The 25,075-nt window shown below is 46.4% G+C and overlaps 1 protein-coding gene across 1 annotated transcript in view; it reads right to left on the bottom strand.

Annotated features, from left to right (window-relative positions):
- The window catches only part of dachd (dachshund d), a 90,993-nt gene that overhangs the window by 20,511 nt on the left and 45,407 nt on the right, over positions 1–25,075 (bottom strand). Inside the window, exons 2-6 of the mRNA XM_030111166.1 lie at positions 24,179–24,294; positions 17,137–17,289; positions 2,349–2,521; positions 2,096–2,240; positions 1,889–2,020 (exon numbers count right to left, since the gene is read on the bottom strand). Of these exons, the coding sequence (XP_029967026.1) occupies positions 1,889–2,020; positions 2,096–2,240; positions 2,349–2,521; positions 17,137–17,289; positions 24,179–24,294 (719 nt within the window). The remainder of the gene's footprint in view (positions 1–1,888; positions 2,021–2,095; positions 2,241–2,348; positions 2,522–17,136; positions 17,290–24,178; positions 24,295–25,075) is intronic.

The raw sequence follows: 25,075 nt of genomic DNA, 5'->3' as shown, positions 1-25,075 counted from the left end.
TTTATTATGATAGCTTCCTCATGTAAATTGTGCTGACTGCTCGCCCTTGCACAGTCCTCATTAGACTAATGAAAACCTTCAAACGAAAAAACTAAACAACCTGCCAAATAAAGGTCTGGGGTTATTATGAAAATTACAACTGTGGGAGCCGGGAGAAGCTCTCTTCATTAATTCATGCTCAGCAAATTGGTAACTAATTTAGTTGCACTCCTCTGCATTAATGGGTTATTTTATAAAAATGTTTTCCACAGCCCGAGACCTCTGGCGCACACACTGGAGAGCGCAGAATCCTAATCAAGTCCAGTGACATATTAGGAATTGACAATCTCAAAGATAATGCGGCGAGTGTTTGTGAGTAAATGCGCGCGGGTCAACTAGTTAGAACTGGCGTGGATCGCCGGGTCATTCGCTTCCTCCTCTCATATTGCGCAGGAATTAGAGTCATTTGTGTTGATTATCTGAATATGGAGGAGGCACTTCAGCTGAGCAGCAAGATTACCAGCCGAGAAAAAACATCCAGCTGATGTACGTGTGTGGACACTTGCTTAAACGTCACTCTTTCTTTATTTCTTTCTCTTTTTTTTTTTTTTCCTGTGTGTGTTTTTGCGTTACCGCGAAGACACACTCGGGCGCGCACTCACATCCACGCACAGTTCGGCGGTTTGTGACCCATAAATTCAGCTCATGATCCTGCTAATTATTACTATTCACTGCTTCACACCCGGCGAGTGAAGGTCTAACACTGATCTCCACGTCGGCGCCGCCATCGGGGAGCGAGCGGCCCGATGATTTCCACAGTGGTTTTAATATCATTATCAGCTTCACCCCACCCTGCGCCGCCCGGCACAGCGCCGCCAACCCAACGGAGAATACCAAAATCTATTATTTGCTTCATTTTGTATTTAATCCACCATGCTTAGTAGATTTCTATCTGATTCTTTTTTCTTTCTTTGTCCCTTTTTTTTTCTCTTTCTCTCCACTTGCATAATGAAATTAGAATAAAAACAAAACACTGATTCACAGGCTGATCCGGGCTGAACACGGAGAATTATTCCTTCAGTTGGAGACAGGATAAAGAGAGCACGGGCGCAAAGTGGCCTCTTTTCTCTGTTTGCGTGAAAACGTCAACATTAAATATGAAAGAAAAGGAATAATACGTCTGTGTGAGAACAGAAGTGATTTTTGAGGAGACGTTTGCTGACAGTGAAGAGTCAGACTGGTAGATGTCCTCTCTGTTAATGAGGAAAACTCCAAGGGTGTCATTAAACGAGCACATAAAGCTGAACAAACATCCAGACTGAGGAACCACTGTAACACACAGGAAACTGAAACACACAGAAATAAAGAGTTTAAATCTTGTTGAGACTCACATCTCTGGTCTGTATTTCTCCAGAATATTTATTGTTTTAATAATCCGCCTTTAATTTGACTAATTCTGAGTAGAATACAACGAGGAAAACGATTAAAAAAACAAATGAAATATAAAAATGAACTGTAACAGTAAGAATTACTGAAATGAATATCTAAAAATAGACTAGGAGTGTAATTTTTAAAAACACAGAAATGTAATTTTACTCCTAAAGAGTGGTACCAACGATCACATGATGCCTTAATTCTTCTTTTTTGATTCCTCTACCACTGAAACAGTTTTTGTGGTGGTTTTGTTGAAAAACAGAAATTCCTCAAACTTCCACTCCTGTAATAGCGGCAAAACTAGCGTCAGAAAATTCACCTGTTCTTTCTAAATTGCTGTTTATCAGCAGGTTTGTTAATCTCCAGGATTAAACATTAGATATTTGTGCCTGTACCTTCCGGGTGTGGTACTTATGCCGCTGTTACGTTTCACTTCGGTGTCGTTTTCTGTTCAAACCAGTGGAACCGGACTGACCTTTGTCGGCGTGCATCCTCTTGACTTCGTGGCTCATGTCGTGGGCCAGGTCGCCCTCCTTGGGCCCCGGCGCCAGGTTGGGCGACAGGCCGAGCAGGGCCTGGTTCATGGCCAGGCCGTTGTGATGGGCCGCTGTGGGGAGCAGAGAGGAAGCTCGGGTTTCTGGGATCTGCCTGGTGTGGCGGTGTCGCGGCGGCGGAGACGTACGTATCCGGTCTGAGGAGCTCTCTGTGTGCGCCGGCGAGCTGGACACGCTGCTGCTGCGGTGGGACGACGGGTGGCTGCCCGGCCTCCGGTGGTCTTCTAGGGACGGGGCGGGGGAGGGACTGTCCGGAACCCGTTCCTGCAACCCCAGTAGCCACAGAAACCACAAACACCAAATAAACACCCAGAGCGCGGCGCCGCGGCGAGCCGCACGTCTCGCACGTCCAGGAACGGCCCTCCCAGATTTAAAACTCACCTTTATAACAGAGGTGACCATTCTGGAGGGCAGGCTCTGGCCCTGTGCTGCGGCGGCCATGTTGGCGATGGTGCTGAGGTGGTTCATCTGGCTCATCGCCATGGTGACAGAGGCTGGCGGCAGGCTGACGGGGATCAGGGGGTGTGGCATCATCATGAAGGGGAGTTCCAGGCCTGAGACACACGAGGAGGTCGTTGGTTACTCAATGGCGCGTGTTATGAGTGAGATGCTCGCGGGGGAAACTTGCCAAACTCCGAACCTGCTGCTGTTCATCCAGCAATCCGCAATTCCCTCCACTGAGATCCGCTTTAAAATCGCTGTCCAATAACACTAAAGCTTTACACGGCCGTCCATTAGGAAAAGACTGGAATAATTCAAATGGCTGCTCGGGTATCTTTCCATGTTAACATAATACACATAAATGTTTTACAACATACGTTAATAATGGATTCTACTGCAATAATAATAAAGAAAACGGGGATGATAACTCTATACACAGTCATTCAAAGACCAAAGTTTACACTGCAATAAAGATGCATCAATTATTCTGTGATGAATAAAAAGGGCACATTATGGAAATTGTCTCAATATTTACATATAAAAAATATCTATGTAAAAACAAAGGCAATCTTGAAAGCCATTACCCAAATGACTAGTTAAATGTGCTAATGACAAACAAGTACCGTCAGATTACAGCATAGCAATGACTTCAGGCTAATTATAGCGCCGATATTCCAGACCAGAGCCAGAGAGAGACCGAAAAAAGAGTTAGACTCTCTCTGCTCGCACAATAATGGGATTTTCTCCTTCTTCTTCTTTTATATGCACACAAATTATTCCATTACAACATCAGAGATATCTCACAAATGTTTTAAATTATTCAATTGCTGTCTGGCAATGGACGCCTAATTGGGAAAATTGAAGACATTAGCAGTCCGAAAATGTAAAGAATGTCTATTAAAGATACCGTGGGGGGCTCGGGGCCCGTCGCTGGAGTGGCCGTGCACCGAGCTTCTGCCCGCTTAATGAAAACAAGCCAACTTTCAAAGGACACGAGCGCAGACAGAAGGTCAAAGCTAGGTGTCTGTACCCCCCCGCCACACACACACACACACACACACACACACACGCACACACACACACACACGCCGTCCCCCCTCCTCTCTGCTCCGTGGGGACTTTGAACTGGCAGGATCAAAAGTGACTGGGAACAGTTTGGTCTCATTCCTCCACCACTCAGATGCTTTTCCTCAAATGCTTTAAAGAAAACCTCATAGACACTATTGGATCTGATTGAGGCTCTCTGTTGATTTTTCACTCCTTTTTTCTCTCTTTCTTGGCAGCGCGGTTCAAGGTAAAAAAAAAAAAAAAAAAAAAAGGAAGGAAAAAAAAAACCCGCGTGAAAGAAAGAGGGGGAAAAAAGATAGCGCACTACAGAAAGCTATCCACAAAACAACTCCACTCTTCTCTTCTGACAAAACATCAGTAGCCAAAGGGCAAGGAGATCTGCATGGCGGAGCCTCTAAAGAGAAGGACACTGGTTGAAAATGAAAGGACATGAGAAGTACTCCTCTCTGTCGCTCCCCTCCTTCCAAAAGAAGCATTGATTTCCATAAGAAAGATGGCATGCAGTTTCTCAGTGGCGAGTATTCCCAAACAATATAAAGCAGGGGAGATTAAAGAAAGGCGAAAGCCAAGCAGCACCTTGTATCGGCGCCTCCGCTGCAGCGCCGGCTGAATCAATTACCACTCAGCAGGCTGAGCTCAATTAAAAAACACCACAGAGGGCCTGATTGCGGGGGTACTTACTGTAGGACAACATGGAGAGGTCTGGGCTACCTATCAGCCTTTCAAGGCCACTCAAGGGCCGGAGAGAAGAGACTTATTCTGCTTTTGAGGTGGATACATTACACCCATTCAATCAGACGCAGCGCGCCGCATAAAGACTTATTGGAAAAGTATGAAAAAGAGGGGAGAAGTCACCTCAAAAACACACGAGCCGGCGCTCTGTTAATCACATTCCTCCGCTCGTTGTTTCGCCGTTGCTGCGACTTGATGGTATACGAACGCCGCCGACGTCTCCCCGCCTGACTGACGGCCCGGCGCTGGAACACTGACCCTCTGTTCGCTCCGAGGGGTATTAGTCTCGCTTTCGGGGCCTGTCCGGCCCCTTTCATGTCACCCCATCCTAAAGCAATGTTTCCCTCATAAAGAGCCTTTCAGGCCACTGTAGGGGAATGTGGCGCGGACCGGCGAGGCCCACCAGCGGCCTTTATCCGGGCTGAAAGGAGCCAGGTGAGGAGGACATTGCTGCATTCAGCGGACCTGGCGTTTCTGCAAAGACACTTCACTCTTCTCAAGTCATTCATATGCAATTTCCCCTCATTTGTTAGCGATTTTCTCGTTAAAGGAAACAGCTCAGGACTCCATATAACTCAGCAATTATCAACTGTGAGTTTCTCTTTTTTTTTTCTTGAAGTTTTCCTCGTTCGACAGGCATCAGTCGGACTCATTAATCACTCGGATATCGTGCAGATATTCCGGCGAGCGAACCGTCAGAAAGATATTTGTCGGTTTGTGTTAATCTGCGATGCAGAAGTTCAGACCTGGTGAGAGGTGAATTCCCAGCAGCCCCCCCTGCTCTGCCTCTCCTGAAGGGCATAAACAATGCATTTGGAGTAATTTACCTGAAGTAAGCCTGAGGGAGCTCCAAAGGTGAACTCCTATTTACCATCATTAAAACTACAAATCACTTAATACCAATATAAACAGCTCAGCTATTATGTCGTGCCGTGCCGGGGAGTTCACGCATGGATGAGCAAAGATCCGAATCGCCGAGGATGAATTGAATGAATTAAAACAGCCCTTGGTAACAACGTGATTAAAAAGCTGTTACATCAGGCCGCGGCGGCGCGGCGGACGGGCGGACGGGCGGACGGACGGACGGACGGCGGGTCCGTTACTTAGAAGAGTCACACCAAAAGAGATTGAACGCTGACTGTTTTAGAATGATTAAAAAAAAGAGAGAGCAGTCATTTATTTTGATGACAAAATGATAACTTGCAGTGATTTGTGGAGCCGTTAATCTTCATCGAAACAGAAGTTCAGCCTTTCCGGCCACCTCACGCCACAAAAAAAAAAAAAAAAAGAGAGAAGAAGAAGAAAAAAGGGAACTAAGCCATTGTCATTGAAAACGGTATGAGGAAGCAGCCTCACCCCTTAACTCTGTTGTGGACAGATTTCCCCTGACAAAATTAAACTAGCTCCTACTTGGCACTTTATTATCTCTTCAACTGAATGATTTATTGTTTGTGGAGCGAAAGAACCAAAGAGAGGGGGAAGATTACATTTCCAGCCAAAGCTCAAGCCTGATCTCGTTTTTTACTCCCTCTGTCCAGGAAAAAAAGCTCCCGACAAACAATAATGTCAGCTGTAATTGATCGGAGGTCGCCGGCTGGGCCTGCAGTAAAAGCGCACTATTTAAGCGACAATCGGCCCGGCGCTCTTCAGACGCTGGCTAATGAAGCTGTCTGTCTGGGCTATTTACCTTCTCTTAAATGGAAAGGGGAGAGATGTACTGTAAGAGACAGGGCTGGAGAGGATCTGCCTCTCGCTCCGGTGAAATAGGACCTGCACATGCCTCAGGAATGTATAATTGGCTGGCGCAGCCAAAGCTGGGGATCCGGTGCTAATTAAATGACTTGTTTAAAGCCTATCTGTCTTTGTTTGGGAGGCTCTGGGCTTCAGAACAATGCATTGTAAATGCTGTTGTCAAACAAACATTCCCGGTTATCCTTTGATTTGAATTGAACAAGACAAAGGGCTGATTTGCTCACTGCTAAGCCTTTGGTTTTCACCGTGTTGAGATATGTTTTTTTTTTCTTCTGATCTGTCAAACCGGGCAGGGCCGCTCTCACCAGTCACGCCGGCTAAATGGACTGACTAAACCGCACAATGTGTGTGCAGCCCGCCGCTCCACAACAATCGCAGTTTTTTTCCTCCTAATTGCGCTTGTAAAAATGGCCCCATGTCGCGCGCGCCCTTCCCCGGCGAAGGTGAGACGGCGGCGCGCGCGCACGGCGGGGCCTTTGTTGTGGTCGTATCAAGGATTTTTTTTTTTGCGCGCCGGTTCCCGAAAGGAAATGAACGGCTCGTGAAAAAGGGTCTTTGGAGGCCTCAGCCCGCAGCGCGAACCGGTCCCGACCAGCACTGTTAATCTCCAGAAGCCCGAACCGAGCGCCACTTTAGACAACACCAGCAAAAAGCTGCTCCTGCATCCACAACGCACACACACACACACACACACACACACACACACACACACACACACACAGATGGCAGGCTGAGTCCTGTTTCTCATTAGAACGGGGGGAGAGAGGAAGGTACGGGGCTTTGATGTAGCCACCCACGGCCCCTCGGTGTCACCCAACGAAACTTTGAAGCTTTTGGTGTTTACGCAGTTAATGTTGATAATAAAGCAAACATCTTGTCTTTGTTAAATACCTGCTGTACGCTCACACACACACACACACACACACACACACACACACACGCACACACACACATAAAACGAATGCGTCCGAAACAAAGGGAGGTAAACATGAAAACACGCCGCTCCACGCTCAGACAATGATGACACACACACACACACACACACACACACACACACACACACACACACACACACACACAAGCAAACAATATGCTTTACATTCCAACAGTTATGAAGATTGGACAGATTTCAACAAACAAAGTGTGTGTGAAGCAGATCTGCATTTCCCCGGGATTCAGGTGAGCGGCGGCTCGCTGCCAAAAGGCCTGGTGTAATGTAAGAGAAAACACGATAAGAAAACATTTCTGCTTTGATGAGGGAGCATAATTGCTGTGGAACCCAAACCGCTGGAGTGGAACATGTGGCAGGAATTATGGAGGAGACAGACAGAGGTGTTTGTCCTTTAAGTGCATAAAAAATCTAAAGCAGGCAACTTTTATAGGATAATTTAAATCTCCGGCTCTAATGGCACGCATTCCTTATGAAAATTGAAAGATCAATCATCTCGGTGACAGATCCGTTGTGGAAGAAGTTGGTCCTACCTTTGGCGAGGGGGGGGGGGGGGGGGGGGGGGGGGGGGGGGGGGGGGGGGGGGGGGGAGGGGGGGGGGGGATGCGAGACACGTTCCGCCCTCGCCGCGCCACTCCTCCCGTTTCCGCTGTCTATTTGTCTCTTTGCTGGAAATGTTAACGAACAGGGCAATAATCAAGCCATATGCTTGCATGTGGCAAATCTCATTACAGTAAATGACCTTTACCAACCAATGCCAGCATCCTTGTGCTTGATAACGCCGGCCGGGCGTACAGAGCGGCGGCGGCGGCGGCGGCGGCGGCGGCGGGGGGCGGGGAGGAAAAGACAATGGCGGCTTTAGTTAACGCAATCATGCACGTGGCTGGGGACGGCCGAGACAGCCAGGCCTTCAGGACACATTAGCAAACGGCGCTCGCGCCTCTAATTTGGGTCGGAACCAGGCTCACTTCACATTTGTCACACATCACTCTTGATAAAGACGCGGAGTCGGCGCGGGAGCCCCGGCATCCGGCGGCGAGCGGAGAGCAGGAGGAGAGGAGAGATATTGCCAGCAGCTGCTACTACTGCGGCTGCAATATATTCAGGCCCAATCAATAAAGCTCCTGCAGACAGTGACACCCAAGCAGACAGAGGAATCATTTTCATCTGATACTTAGCAAAGGCCCCCCTTTTAAAAAGATTGCTTTCAGTCAATGACAACCAGTTGTCATTTGACTAAGGCTCCCGAAATGAAATATATCGACGAGCGTTATCAATCACGGCCCGCTCCGCCGTCATATCGCCTCAGTGGGGGGGAGGAGGGGGGATCGGTTTGCATGTGGTCATCAGATAATTTGCTTTAATTACAAAATTAGCGTCACTAGCTCCTGCGCACTCAGTGCTCCGACACCGACGCCTCACCAGAGGCATTCTGGGATACGGTGTACAGGTTCAAGGTGATTCCTCTGTAGCCAGGCCGCTTTACGTCCCTGCAGTTTACACACTCGGTCTGAATTTAATTGTATTAAGATGAAACATAACCGTTCAGAGTTCATTTGAATTATTTATAGCAGGAGCATGAAGCCAATTTTAATTCCGCTCAGTTTACTCCCGGCTGCATTCTAGAAGCAAAATCAATATAACTTTTAAATCTCAACAAATTTAAAAATATCATCCCTTTGGTTTTACTGCAAAGAAGTTCAAGTACATTCTGAAAATCTCTTTTCACTGAAACTATTAGTGCAACCTGGAACCCTTCTGCCCACTTCACACTAATTTGTTAAAATCCGGTTGTTTCTCAGGTTTTAGTTTCAGCTTGCAAATAATCATAAACTCACCCTCAGTATTTATTTAACGATGAAGTGATTTCTGTCTCGATCGCCTTTTAAACGCTGTGATCGGCGGCGCAGACTCAGACCTGAGAGCAGAGGCTCCACCAGCTCAACCCGAGCTTCACCTCAACGGTTCCTCTTGACACTAGAACGTCAAACTAAAATTTAAAGCAACGCTGATTTAAAAGATTTACCTGACATCGATATTCTCATCTGTAGCCTCCAGCGTGAACGATTTGTGCTTTACTGAAATACTGCGACACCCAGTGGCCAACCTAGGAACAACCGTTCCATTTATTGATTGATTGATTTTTAAAAATGTAATTTTATCCTCCTTCAACTTTTCAAGGTCGTCTCCCGAACCACTGAGCCCTCTGGTGGCAGTGGGTCATCGTTCAGTCGCAGGGTTGTTGGTTTGATTCCCAATCGTGCAACATCCATATTTTAAAAACATGAATAAAGTGTGAATAAAGCAGAGGGTTTGGGATATTTCCTCTTAGTGTTTCAGGACTGATTTGACTGATTCCAGGCCAGTTTTGACACGTTCTAAGTTTGCTCCAGAAGAAGTTGTCAATACTTGTATTTTTTTTTCTCCCGGAGAGGCAGCTGTCTTTGTTCCCGCTGTGAAGGACATGCTGATTGTGAAATTCCTGCACATTGTTTGAACTTGCTTGCTCTCCGGCTCTTTATCTGGGCCCCGTGGGAGAGGCTGCGATGGTGAAGATGTCTGGGCCCACGGTGGCTGATAGCTGCGTTCGGATGAGGGTTACCATATCATAATTGAGAAAGGAAAAACACACACACACACACACACACACACACACACACACCTGCAGTTCAGACTGAGTGGCTTCCGCGACACACACCAACTCTTTTCAATCTGGCCCTGATGGCAACGGGACGTTTTTCCGGTGTAATCACAGTAAAAAGAGATTGTCATTTTGTGGTTGTCATCAGCGCGCCGTGGTTACTGTTATTGTGTACACAGTGATATGATCCCGCCATGCTAATGTCTCCTCTTAGACGTAATCATAACGAAACGAGAGGCGCTAATGCAGCGCCATCTTAGTGGAAGCGGCTCCCGTTCTCTGCAATTACACGCCATGTATATTTTCACATTACTCCGACCTGCGAAAGCTCATCATCACTGAAAGGTTGAATGTCATTTATTACACGTATCACATTTACACCAAGTGACATTGTCTTTTCAAATTGTGTTGATCTCTTCACTCTCAAAGGTCAGCCCCTTCCCGGGCTAAATTCAACCTGACAGAGGATAGTGGGGAGGGGACAGCCCAACACATGCATCACCCCCGCATCAAAGCGCTCCAAATTAATCTATCCAATTAATGAAGAATGAGGCCTAATGTTGATGAGGGATGACAACTCGACTGGTCAGTTGTTTTTTATAGCTCTGCCGCTGCTATTGTGAACTAACCACTAGAGACAATCAGACTAATATTTCCGCGGCGCGCCGTTTGCCTCTCCCTCTCTGTAGCACTGCAACGCCGCTGCCACTCAAAGATGATAGAACTTGATATGGATCATTACGGAAATAATGTTTAATCAATTCCCCCTGTTATTGTAATCTATTTCTGCAGTTGTCTGCGTTTGTGTATTTTGCAGCTACATCAGCGCGCCGCACAATTTCCCAATCATGCATATTCAAGTATTACGCCGATGCTTAACAGCCGACGCAACCGGAATTAGAACGAGGACATTAGACTTCATTAAAGAGAGAAATGATTATCAGGTTTATCTTTTGAAATGTCTATTAAAATGTGTGTGTCGTTCCACACTTATCTGTCACCTGGCTCCCAGGAGCCCGGCAGACTAATAGAGAGATGGTGAGGGCCAAAGCCCAAGAGAGAGCCCGAGACCCATCAAGCTCTTCACTCAGACTGGAAGGCTGTCTGTCTGCTCGCCACGCCACCGCCGGCTCCCCGTTCCCCCAGCACTGGCAGCTCCAGCTGCTCCAGTTTCATCCAGAACAGCCTTGATACCAGAATAAAGGAATCCAAACAAACCGCGCCGTAATTGCGGGAATCAGACGAGACAATAATCCGCGGCGCAGAAAGAGGTGTTATGATATGTTCGTGAAATGAATTCCATTCAGCCTATGGCTACAATCTCGTCTCTCCAAAGAGCCTCGGCTGACAAAGGCTCCCACAAGAGAGCTGGGGAGGAAGATGGATGAAGTTGCCCCTAGACACTCATATCAGGTCAGTGTGTGCTTTATCCCCTAATGGTTAAGGTTAGGATTGAGTAGGGGGTGATACCAGATCTGAGCCCGAGGGCCAATGTTCTGTCTGGAGGAGCAGGAAGTTGCCACCATCCTCCATCATGGCCCACATTCCGCGGCGCCGGGGCCACCGGCGCTCGCGCAGCTAGCAGGTTGGAGCGCCTGGTTAGCTGGTTGGATGTGTCCCTCCACCCAGAGAGCTTTATTATTAGAAAGGACATAAACAGACTAATTAAATCGCAGCAGTGGAGCCGGGCTGACAGCTGGCGCAGAGAGTGTGACCAAACAGATCCCTATCAAAGAGCAGAGCGCCGGCTCTATATGCGTCCCGCTCCCGTGTGCGGCGTGATTGTTTGCGTCTGCTGACATGCATGCCCACGGTTCTGTAAATATACATGCATGCATGCATGTGTGTGTGTGTGTGTGTTAATTTCACCTATGTCAAATCTGTGTTCAAGTCATTATTGATTAGAGATTATCACAAATGCTGTTTCATTAACACCGTCAACAGCTACACTCATTTAAACAGTCATCTTAATGTCTTATTTATCAGAGTATCGCGCGGCGCTCGCATTCACTGATGTGGTCCAAAATTGTACAAATGCTATCCAACAGAGCTGTAAACACTCCAGTAATTAGTGCATGGTCTCCAGGCTGACTGCACTCAGCTCGGCAACATGGCCAGGCGCGGACCCCATATAGAGAGGAGCCTAGTTATGCATTGATCTCGGAAAATTAAGGCTAACTGCCCCAGATTGCGGCGTCTTGATGTACCTTCTGGATGAGCAATGTACTGTACTCGCATTGTTTTGTAGAGAAAACAGGATGATTTTGACTCGCTGTGCTTTAAAATGAATACATGCTGAATAATTAACGAACCCCCCCCCCCCCACCCCCCCACCCCCCCCACCCCCCCCCCCCCACCCCACCCCCCACCAGCACCACCTTAAAGTGTCGTTATCTGTGCGGGCAAAGACTAAAACCACTGATGATGAGAAAATATGGTTTTAACAAGTCAATAATGGAGAGTGCAACAGGAGCGGCCTGATCAATGAGGCTGCAACGTTTGCAAACAAGGACTTGAATTATAACGCCAATAATTGATCCCTTCCATTTCTTCCCCTCTCCTTCATGTGATGTCATTGTTTATTGATTGCTTCCTGCCAGCGAGGGATGATGGGAAGTTTCAGAGTTTGTTTTTGCTATGACTTTTGCCCCCCCTCTTTCCCTCCTCTTCCCCACATGCACCCCATCACCCCCCCCCCCCCACCCCCCTTTCCTCCATTTGAAATTTGCAAGCTGTAGCACCAGCTTAACCAAAAAGGATTAAGTCCCATACCCAACTGAGAACACAGATAATGCTCAGTAATTGGTAAAAAATGAAGATGAATGGGACAGCTAGATAAGGACCAATTAGCTGCTGGGAGTGTACAGCTGTGGTCTCCTCACAGAGCGCTCTCAGGGGCCAAGGCCCCCTCTCCCTCTCTCTCCCTCTCTCTCTCAAACGAGCATGCGCACACACAGACACACACAGACACACACACATACACAAACACGGAAGTGTGAGGGTAGGGCTTGCAGAAATTAGCCTGATGACCCAGGGAAGCGAGAGTGATGCTTCCTCGCCGTCTCCGCTCAGGCAGCGCTCCAGGTACCTGTCACCACCCGTCCGGCTCCGGCCCAGCATGCCTCTGCCTGGACCGGCGCCACGCTCGCCGCACAAAGGGGTTCCGAAGATCTCCCCGCCCCGCTCGCAGCGCCGCAGGTTCAGGGTGTTAAATACTCGGTTTAATGCGTTAAAAGTTAGCGGCGACTCCGGCGTCGTCCACTCTCGGAGCCGCTGCCTGGCCTGCGTGTCGCGGCATCATCTGGCTGATGACAGAGGAATTCCCATATCTAATTACAAACAGGATTTCAGCTCCATTAGAGCTGTGTGGCGAGGAGGCAGATGAGTGGCAGGGCAGCACCCAGTGGCCAAAGACCGACAGTGGGGGGAGGACGGCAGCGAGACGGAGAAAGGAACGGACGAGGGTAAACCCCGAGCCTTATCTTCCTTTCCTACCGTCTTCTGCAGCTCGAAGAAACAGTTTATTTTCCTTCTGCGGCTGAAAAAAGCCAATTCCTCCTCCTGAAATTGGCAGGTGTTTGTTAGTGGGCAGCTGACAATATTTTTTCTCCCAGTAATGAAGGTTGTGGCTGGGGTCAATGCACTGGGAGGGAATGGCGGGCTGTTTATCCCCCTCAAGGCCAAGCGCCACACGTGTTTTGCTTGGTCTGTGATCTGTAATTGTGGCATTTCCTGAGAGGCACAGGAACAATCCACATTGTGCTTTGAGAGAGCTCCCTCTGCCCAACTAAAGAGTGTGAGGGAAAATCAAAGAAAGACACTCTCCCACACACACACACACACACACGCGCAGCTTTCATTCCGTCTCTCTTTACATTTTGCAATCACTCCATCTCTCCGTCTCTCCCCTTCATCCACTCCTACTTCTGCCTCTCCAGCTCTCATTAAGTACGTTTGGTTATTTTGCGGGAGAGCTAAAATGGCAGTTTCTTTCCTTATAATTAATAACATTGATGCAAACAGGAAGGTCTAATTGTGATGAATATTTAATGCGAGGTGGAAACATTAGCCTGTTCAATTTACATCAACACAAAGACAGCGGCGGGCAATCCGACTCTACAAACAGCGCCGAGTGTCCTTCACTGCTATATTCGCTTTAAGCGCTTCACAATACAAGATCTGCTTCAGACAAACACAGAGATGAAGCACCTGTATTTTAGCCCGAGGAGGGTTTTTTTTCTCTTTTTTTCGACGGCTTTATGTAGTATCTCCTTCTGATTAAATGGATCTGTGTCCTTAGTGGTATTATCGGAAGCGTGCTCATTAACATATCAATTCCTATCGTGCCTGGTAACATAATTTGTGTAAGTAAACACATCCGTTTGTGCGGGTCTTAGTTTAAGCTGGATGATTATAAAACGCCGGTCTGCTTCCTCGGAGCAGCTGTGGTCTGAGTCTGTTGAAAACAGCATGAAGTCACTCCCCAGTCAACGGGCCCAACAATGCTCCAGCGCGACACAATCCCCTCCTGCTCCGCTGATTTATACCTTCGGATTGCTTTTGGATAATAGGCTGCAGAGCCGGACATATTAGGCATTCATACTCCAAAATACTCGCAGCCATAAATCAGGCCTGGGCCAAGCACTTTAAATAATTTCTTTAAAGTTGTTTGTTTGTTTCTCTCCTGACGGTGGAGAATGAACATGTGAGTGGAGGGAGCTGGAGGAGAGAGACAACGGCGAGCTGGCAGTGTTTCACGGCTGCACAGAGCAGAGCGGGCCATATATCTCCGGCGTATTATCAGGATGACTCCTGCTGGCCACCCTGTCACAGGAGAGTGCTTGATATAAACAAGAGATTGCTGCGACACCCAGTAATCAATATTAGGATGGTTTCAGTACCAAACATCATTTGTCTCCGCGACCATTCCTTTGACCAAACGAAGCATTAATTCAAATCATAAATCTGAGCTGATTTAAATCCGGGGAGAGTGAGGGAGAGAGAGAGGCCCCTGTCTGACTGCCTGCCCCTAATGATTTATTTTCTACATTTCTGCGAGCGAGAGATTTGTCCATACTCACTGACAGGTCACCTTCAAACGCCAGTGGCAGACTGTTCATCACCATGCAGACGAGCATCTCATCGCTGCGAGTAAATATTAAAGGAAAAGAATCCAATTGATTGTGGATGGGGCCGAGAGGCGTCGCCGCCATATATTTCACTCAGAGAGCTAATGCTGAGGCCCGTGCGCCCGCACCCAGAACCGCTCCCCCTCGCCAGAATTATGATTCTACCGGGAGCCCGTGTGGCTGGCTGCGGGCTCAAGGTTACAATTTAAATTGTAAAAAGATAAAACAGTTTCTTATTAGCTCCATTGCCGTAGCCTTGCTGTTGGTGCTCACATTTATCTTTATTTCTGTGACCTCGCAGGCTCGTATTCTCTCTTTTACACACTCCATTCTCCGGGAGTGATGACCTAACACTTTATGCATTTCGCATTGTTAAATCTGCTTAGAAACACATCCTGTTTTCATGCCGGCGCGCCATAAGCCGCGCGGTGTCAAGTATTACCACCGGAATGGATTCAGGAGTCCAGCCATTTACGACAGTAAGTGAATCAAAACCTCAATTTAGCAACCAAAGCTACAGGGATTACATTTGGTGGATAATTTGAAATGGGCTCATGAATCTGCACTAACATACATTATCATTCTCTTTAATACACTAAGTGGTTGTGTGTGATATTACAAAAAAAAAAAAAAAATCCTTCTGCATTTTCGGAGCTAATAATTAATTGAAATGGCACACGGTGAAAAAGCAGAGCTCTCACAGCAATTCAATTAGAGCTTGTTAAAAGCTGATAGCTTTGGGAAACCGAATTCACAGTTTCACTCAGCTATTAAGATTTTCCTTCCTTTCAACATCAAATACTTGAAGGAGAACAACACTCAGGACCATGACGGGGGGTTTCCAGTGGAATCAAAGCGGCGCCGTTAAATCAGTGGAGCTGAGTGAGCGGCTTCATTTCACTGTTCGGTTCTGATCCAGGGACACGGCGCCGCCACAGAGCCCGTCTCTCAATCATCCATTCATTCAGGTGTCCAACACAGAGATGAACATCGACGCTCTCATTTACTCCGGTCTGTTTTTTGTTCATTCAAATGTTTGTTGGAGGAACTCTGCTGATACTGAAGAGCGTTTCCCGCCATGTAATCCATTCAGCTACTTTAAAATCAGCGCTGAGTAAATTCACAATTCAAACTCTGATCCAGAGCTTTTCCATCTGCTTCTCGGAGCCAATAACTTAAATTCTGCTTTAAATCAACGTTTGTTCACAAAACAACAATCATGAAGACATTTTAATAAACTTCACGGTTCTGCTGAGGAATGTGTTTTCAACTCAGATATTTCATACTTTAGAAAAGGAAATTAGTGACATTAAATGAGTCACTAATAGAATTTCAAAAGAAGATTTTATGTTTTTATTTGAATATATTTCAAAGTAAGGATCGAGCAATTATCGGCCTGGCCGATAATATCGGCCGATATTGGGCATTTTTCCAATAATCAGCATCGGCCTTTTTTTCCACCAATAGCCGATAAAATAAATTTGTTTAAAAACCTGCTCTCTGGATCATAAATACAGCCGTCGCTCTCTGCCTGAAGTCACTAGTCTGGGCTGTGGAACAATGTCTCACCCGATGCCAAAGTGTTCATTTTTACTGCAAATGAATATCAGTTCGACATATCAGTTATCGGTTTCCATAAGTACCAATAATCGGCATCGGCCCTAAAAAAGCCATATCGATCCTTATTTCAAAGAAAACTAAATTTACTTGTAACTGAGCAAAATTAAAGTGTTGGAACATTTTGACGACCGCTATTCTGAATGCACAGATTAAATATGTAAAAATATTTGGATTTTTTCAGCAGTTTATATGAAATGAGGGTTTGTGATTTGATGCGTGCTATTTGAGTTTATTCCATTGTCTCTGACTGAACCTGTGAGTGACACAGATCCTTCAGCATCACAAACACAACCCCATTAATGTATCTAATTCATACTCTTAGCCAAAACTGTTGACAGATAATTGTTAAATGTTTAATTTTATATACGATATAACGTTTGGGAACTTCTGTAACTAACAATGCCGGTGAACTAAAGCAGCTCTGGACATCAAGACGTGCAGGATGAGAGAAATTTGTAAGACTCGAGACCAATGGAGGACAGTTCAGCTCTAAACTTCCCATAATAACATGAACAAATGCTAATTTGAGCAAATAACATGATATTTGACTCACTGCTGTATGAAATGTTGACATAAGTGTTATGTGATGATATGGAACTTTGTTTAATTGAATATAAATTTTTATATTCATGTATTTTTTTTTTCCTGAAATTCGTCCTTTAAAGGGAATAAAACAGTGAAAACTTTAAAGTGAATAAACATAGTGAAGATCTGTGGAGTCTGTGTGGGTTTGTAAAGGCAAACACAACAGTTTCTTACAGAGATGTGTAAAAGGTGTGTGTCTGTTTGTGACAGTGTGTGTGTGTGTGTGTGTGTGTGTGTGCAGGGCGTGCTCACCGACGCTGGAGCTCAGGTCTCCGTTCTCGCCGTCGGCCCCGTGGTGGTTGGCGTTGCTGTGGTAGCTGCTCATCGCCTCCAGCTTGATCTTCTTGACCTTCATGGCCTCTGCGATGGCGGCGTTGGCAGCTGCCGCCGCCGCCGCTGTCAGGCCTGGAGAGGGGAGGCAGAGCAGACACAGCGCTTACACTCCGCTACACGTCTGCTGGGGCCGAGCCGCCGCACCTGCAGCACCTTTCAGAAGCCTGCCCGCGTCAATAAAAAAACCAGCCACAAACAAAACAAAAAGAAAAGAAGGACTTTTGAAACAATAAAACCATGAATAATTTCCTGCACTATGGGGAATAAGCCGGGATGAGATCAGGACTGGGTTTTTCATCTTGTGACAGGGGATATCTTCACAGCAGGTCATCATGCTGATGAGATGGATCCCTGTGTGTGTGACAGCACATGATTCTTATGAATCTTCCCCCGACTCCGCCGCTCCTCGCCACTGCATTGATGTATTTGTGCCTTGATGGGAACAGATGCAGTCGGGATAATAGTGCGGGATGCAAGCGTTTTGTGTGCACAACTTCTAATACACAACGTATGCGTGTATAATAGATCCAGAGCGTGAGATGAGAGAGTTTCAACATGTGAGCCAACACACACACACACACACACACACACACACACACGGAGAGCCGTGTGTGTTGTGAGTCTTCTTCTGGAGGGTGTTTCAATGATACCGTGAGTAGTATTCATCGGATCTAATGGATCTGAATAACGCTTAGCGTCGGTATTCACTCAGATTCTTTACAGTAATATCCTGTAGAGCCTCAAAATAACCGAGCTGTAGTGTCGGTCAACGAGAGTCATCAAGAGGAAACCATCAATAGACGCTTTGAAGGTTTTTTTTTTGTAATTCTTTTGGTTTGAGTGTGTTCAATACTACTATTAATTTGAAACTACTCGGTCTTCACTGTTATTTCACTCATCTTTTAACAATTTAAGTTATTCTATAATTCTAATATGTCTCCTGCAGACTTAAAACAAACAGGCGTCTTAAATAAATACCTCATTGTTTTACTTTTAGCCGATGAAGAGAAAAACACTTAAAACTTTAGGATTCGCTTCATTTAAATAAAAAGAGAGAAACGAACTGACGAGACAGTGTTCAAAGACGTTTCAATGAGAAAAACATATATTAAAAACATAAGAATAATTATGATAAAAGTGAAAGATAAATTACAACTGCAGCTGCTTTACGTCTGATTTTCAAGGCCGCTCATTGAAACTTGAAAACTGCTTGAAATGACTTCACTACATTTTTATTTATTTATTTATTTTTTTTCAAATTACAGAAATAGTTTTAAAAGAATTTTCCAGCCTTGCCCCTTCAGTCGACATGAGCCCGGCTCCATGCTTCCTGTACGATCACAAAACAGAAATTATAACGCATTATTAGCTATGCGAATCACTTGAAACTCTCTGGCAACACGCCAAACAGCGCTGAGAATCTCACACGCATCCTCCTCAGGGCCAAGGCTGCTGTTTCCCCGGCTAGATTAAATATCTATTGACACCACATATTAAATAATCATTTCCAGTCCGGTGCCGTCTCCAAACAGGCGGCGGCGGCGGCGGCGGAACGGCGAGGCTCGTCCACCTCCATCAAAAACCAACTCCATATGATTGATATAGTGAGCGGGAGATTATGAACGTGCATATGCCGGGCGCGCTGCAGAGATCATAAAGCACTGGTTTGTCATTGTGGTAGTTCCGGGGTTCTGGTGTGTCGAACGTGACTGAAATCTTTATTCATGAGGCCGGTCTCAAACAGCAGGGACGGAGCGCGCTAAAGCTCCTCCAGGCCCGCCGGGTCTCCGGAGAGCGGCGCCGCTCCTCACTGCCAAGCCCCGCCAAGAGGAGGATCCGCGCCCGCTACTGGAGTCGCTCGCGTCCGCGGCGGCGCGCTGCATCACCTGGCCGTTTCCGGCGGCGCGCGGGTTCGCCTCAACGTCTGACGCAGAACAAAGCGGCGTCTGCGTTCATCACGGCGGAGCTGTCAGGGCTCAGAGCGGCTATTAGCCATGCATTCGAGAGGAGACGCCAGAACAAGGAGAGCTAGAAATCAAACATGTGGCTCTAATAGATACTCGCGAGTGTACACACACACACACACACACACACACACGGCCTGGACAGCCTCTCCTCTCATCCCCCAGCTGATGGGCAGATGGCGAGAGTCACTCTGAGCCACTGACATGGAGGTGCATATAATTTAAAGCCTTGTTTGCATCTTAAAATACATCAGTACCATATTGACGTACAGTATACATCATGTCAGCGAGGGCCCTCTCGTTTGCAACGGGTCCTGGCTGCTGTTCCATATGCATGGAGGCGAAAGGAGAGAGAGAGAGAGAGAGAGAGAGGGAAAAAAAAAGGAAAAGAAGAAGAAACAGGCCTCACATTGCCTCATAAGAAGGTGATACTTCTCCACATAATGAATGTGGCCTCTGCCCAGTCTGAAGGTCAGCCTTCATTTGTGTATAATGGGCAAGAGTCAACTGTTTTCCAAATGAGACGTATGCAGAACAGACTGCCGAGTAAATATTGAAATCACCTCTGGGCTGTTTGTGTGATAAATTCCCCCCACAAATCAGGTGCCGCTCACAGGACTGCTGCAGTGGAGCGTTCTGATGCTCTCTAACTTGTAGGAACACTGTGGTTTATTGCACTGCAGCCTGTCTGTCCTCACCGTTTATTTCCCTTTATACCGGAGTAAACTGTGGTAACAAAAAAAAAAGAGGGGAAAAATAGGGAATGAACCCATGTAGAAGAAGATAATAGCTTCTGATCAAATGTTTAGTGAGTAAATAACATGTGGAAAATTGATCTGTACTATTGCGAAGCTGATAAAATGATCCATTCTTTGCTTATCATTGTCCTTCAACCCGCAGCCCGGCTGAGCGACACACTCCATGAATCGAAATCTTTGTTCTGATAATTGTTTCATTTCACCAGATCAATTGTCATATCCATATAACACACACCTCGACGCGGCGGCTGTAATGGGGAAGCCTGGGAGATGTTCGCACCCAACAACAAGTCTATTAAGCCACTAGAAGTCTGAACGTCAACAGGACCAATCCCACTCAGCGCTAATCTGCATTCATTACTATGCAAACAAAACAATCCGCTCTCATATATTCTCTCAAAGTCACCTTTAGATTCAGACACTTTTCCTCATATGGAGGCGCAAGTCAGAATCCTCCTGAGCGCAAAACAAACAGCGCGTCGCGGCCGCATGTCGAGAGCCACGCCGGCGAGGGAACGGGGAAAGGGAACATTTCAACAAATAGAGAATAGCATGGCACTGTCACATGGGGAGCACAAAACAGCAAATAACAGAGACAAGGTCTGATGGTAGCCCTTGGAGCAGCTGTCATATTAAATAATAATGAAGGATCTATTAATATGCAAAGGAAGCAGCAGCCGACTGGCTTAACGCTGTCATGCCTCTGCATATTGTCAGGATCTTCATCATTAATTAACATGCTAGCTGCCCCATACCTGCGCCAATGTCAGAACATTCTTACAACAAACACCCCAATGCCTGTGCCCTCCGCAACTAACTCGTATAATTAAATTAAAATCAGATTAACTTCACATCAGTACACAAAAGAGCGACTTTTACGACTTTCTCTTGCAGTGATTAAAAAAAAAAAGGAAAGAAAGAAGAAAAAAAAGTAAGCGAGCGAGCGAGCGAGCGAGGCTTATCGGATGTGTTTCTGTTCTGTTCTCTGTTAGGGTCTGCACCACGGGCAACAATGAAAACACACTTTATTTATCGGGCGAGCAGGATAAATAGAGGGGAGACACTCCATGTCAATGAGCATGGCCGCCTAATTTTATGCATGGACTGGTGGCGGCGCGGCGATGACAAACTGGGGACGGGAGCAACGCGACTCTTAGGTACACTAAACCACTTGAACTGTGCTATCCACATCATGACAAATTTAGTATCAATTACAGAGCGCGCTAACCTTATGACAAGCAGCGGACTGGAAGGGGAGGGGCAGAGACACAAAGAACTGACACTAAATTACCTGCTGCACAGCGGATCTATTTTAAAGCAGCCTGGAGTGGCGGCGGATTAGACCATCCACTCTATGCTGGAAGATGACATGCTAATTGTACGTTGAACGGGTATAAATATTACAATATGTCTCCACTTGGAGCACTTGTAAGGAGGAACCAGATCTGTGTGTCTGCCGTCCACACACACGCGCACACACACACACACACACACACACACACACATACACCACGGTGAGGAAAAGCCGGACAGCATTAGGAAATATTGTTTTTATCAGTAAAGTACAGGATGCACCTGGGTAAGATGTAGGTGACATTCATTCCTCTAATGGTAAATGCACTTCTCCTGCGTTATTCAAAAGGTTGAAGCCATATCCAGGACATAAATGAATTATATTGAAGCTGCTGCTTAAGTAGTGGCCAGAGTGTGAGTGGAGGCCCCCGCTCCACTCTAAAGGAGATGTCATCTCAGTGTGGTGTCAGTCCACAGCAAATAATCCGATTTGGGGGCCAATCTGCCTGTAATGCATCAGCAACTGGAAAGGCTCCAGCGCCGCTCCCCCCACCCCCGGGGGCGCCGGGCGCATTCAGACGCTCACACATACGCAGATGTGCTTTCACACACATATGAGGGTATTTCCTTAAGTGGAAAACTAAGCATATTAAGATGTCCTTTTCTAAATGGAACTGGTGTCAAGGGCAAAGATACATATGTTAACAATGTGTTTCACATCGCCTCCCTGGTCCCGTTGAGTGTGAAGAAGACGTCTTTCCACCGCGTTTGGTGCCGTCTCCATGTGAATCCCATACGATCTGGACGGTTTTCAAAGGTGGTCAGTTCTGACTAAATCTGGCCATTTAAAACGGTCAAACATCCAGACAGGAGAACGCTGTGTGTCAGCCTTTAGCTGCTTTCACGGATTCTATCTACCATTTATTCCTGATAACAGGCCGGCAGAAATACAGGTTTTTGTTCTTCAATATTCCATTATTTATTTTAACGTGTTCCTAATCTTTTTATTTCACAAATATTCACCTTTTTTTAATTAAAGGCCTCACACATTGTGATTTCCAGACCTTTACAAGATTCCAGGCTTGTGAGCTCGTGGCGCTCATTTGGTCAGATCTGACTTCCTGTTGAAAGGTCTCTGGGTCTTTTACATTATCTTTGCATTTACACAATGTGGAAAAAAAAAAAACTAAACAAATCATAGGTTTAAAATGTCAAGACTTTCCTTGCAAATTCACCAGCGACTGCTGCTTCCCTCCACCTTTCTGCAGATTGAATCGCAGAGCACTTACAGCAGCGTGTCATTTCTCACATGTGGCGTCGGGAGAAAAAAAAAAACAACACGGAACTGTGAAGAAAACGCTCGCGCTCTTTCTCTGCGTTCCGACAGGGCCGTTTCTCGTCTCCGGGAATGGGCGGAGCCTCGGGAACAGCCGCCGGCCGGCGTCCCGTCTCCGCACGCTCGCGCCAACTCATCTGAGAAATGAACTAATCCGACACGACGCGGCGGACTGACTGTTTGAGACGGTTTCTCAACGTCGTTTTTTATCATCAGTCAGAGCGCCCGGACATGACAGGAAGATCAATTAGTCGCCTACTTAGATACTAACTTATGTGTGGTCAATTATACTTAATTACTAATCTGTCAAAATCTGTGGCTTCCCTGACGTTTAATGCTTAATACTATCATCAAAACAATAAATGGTTTAATTACAACACGGAGAACTGGTGTAAAAGTTCCATCTCGCCACACTTAGGAAGCTCAAGGCAGTTATGAGAAGACCAAAAACCTCAATTACTTTATCTCTGCCCCCTGAATACCCTGACTAAATGTCAAGATCATAGAGTCCCTCTGGGCTTAAAGGGGAATGATATCAAAAGGCTTTTCTGTTGCTTTATGTTCCACTAAATAACACGAGTCTTTCTCATCATTGTCCCTCTTCTGCGCTCGCGCCGTCCTTAAAGTTCTCCGTCTGTACCGCGGCGCAGATAGTCAGTGACCCCGGCCTATTCCCCGAGTTCAAAGCACCAGCCTGAGAGTCCGCAGAGCGCAATCACACGGACGGACCTGTGCTGGATTATTGAATTTCAAAGTACTCATAGATGCTGTTTTCTCGCCTGTTATTTTTCTTTTTTTTTTTTTTTTTAACTTAGACGCAAACATATTGTGCTTAGACAGGCTATTATGAGTCAGTTAAAATTGTTAAGATCACCATGAAATTCCTGCTCTGGTCTTTTATCTCCTTTAAAAAAAAAACAAAAAAAACACACACACACACACTACAGTTAATAGTTGGTGAAATACGATGTGCACGGTGCACCGGATGAGCATTCAAAGAGCTCCTATCCACACAACAATATCATTAAAGACAGATCAGGAAAGGAGAGCAAAATATGCAAATGAGAGCACTTAGAGCCACCAACATCAAAGCCGCCACAATGCAGCCAGCCGCAAATAGAACAAAAGCATTAGTTGCAATAAGACTTGGCCCTGGGGTAAGTTAGGGCACAAACGCTTGTTGTTGATTCTTGTGGCGATAAGCTCGCTTTAGCATCACCACCACTGCCTATGTACATATAGCAGTGGAGTGGATTTAATCGCACTAATTAGAATGCACTCAAGGCAAAATGCAACATCTACTGGAATAATCTGAGAGAAAAGATCTCCACTCCAATTTATTCTCCCCCTCTTGGTTTCCGGGGGTTGAGCAGAGGATCTGTTTTTGGTAAACGGCTGAGCGGCTGGTGTCTGGTGGTTGGGTGCATGTGTCACTTTGGACTGGTTGCCATTTCGAGGACGAGCTGCGGGGAGGAGGCCACTCATAGCGAGTGTGTGTGTGCGTGTGTGTGTGTGTGTGTGTGTCTGAAAGAAAGTGAGAGATAGAAGAGACCCAGACAGAGTGAATCACGGCCCTAGCAACAGCGCCGCAGACGGAGGCCAGGCCGTACCTGTGGGCGGGATCATGCCGGGGGACATGAGGCCGGGCACTGAGTGGGGCATGATGTGGGGGTTCTCCGGAGAAGTCACACTCTGGGTTCTCTTCGGAGGCCGTCCGGGTCTGGAGCTGAGAGACAGAGAGAGAGAGATGAGGAGGAGACTGGCAGTGTGTGTGTGTGTGGGGGGGGGGGTGGGGGGGCTGTGTGGGAAGTGGCGGCGGCGGGGGAGTGTTAACATTTGGAGCACTCCAGTATGCAATTCCATTCCAAAGAGCTAACATGTACTGTAAATAAATTTCTTTTCAAGGACAGTTGCTTTCTGCAGCTCAACATAATAGACTTCCATAACTAATTAGATTACACGGTGAATTCATTTCCTTTATTGAAGATCAACCACTTTTTGATGCATAATTCATAACCCGTACCTCGTTACCTGTTCCTCCGTATTAATATCCCCACACTATTTGAATTGCCTCGTTTGCATATGCTAAAATCCAGTGCGCGGCCCTCGGCCTGGAAATTACATGTTAACTTGTTATAATTATTGCAGTCAGGCCACTATTGATTTATGAGACTTTTAAAAACCAAATATGTGTAGTTCTGGTAATGAATGATATTTTAAGGTTCTTCAGGAAATTAAAAGGCAATGGCTGCCTTAGGAAATGTTCTGCTTGCTTGATTTAATGCGCGCCTTAGCTGGAAGGTGGTGTGACAAAGTGATTCAGACCTGTTGGACGGTTCTGATGGGGGAGTTTTATTACACCAAACGAGGGGCACAGATCCAGCCGTGATAAATGACTGTGCCACCTCGCCGTGCCGGAGAAAAGGCCTTCAAAGCAGATACACCCCTGACTTTCCACACATCTTACTCATTCACTTATTAATACAGCTTCGAGTTTCAATCAATAC

This window comes from Salarias fasciatus, chromosome 16 (assembly GCF_902148845.1).
Source record: "Salarias fasciatus chromosome 16, fSalaFa1.1, whole genome shotgun sequence".
Classification (NCBI taxonomy): domain Eukaryota; kingdom Metazoa; phylum Chordata; class Actinopteri; order Blenniiformes; family Blenniidae; genus Salarias; species Salarias fasciatus.
Note: the sequence above shows the minus strand (reverse complement) of the source record. Positions and strands in the feature narration are given on the sequence as shown.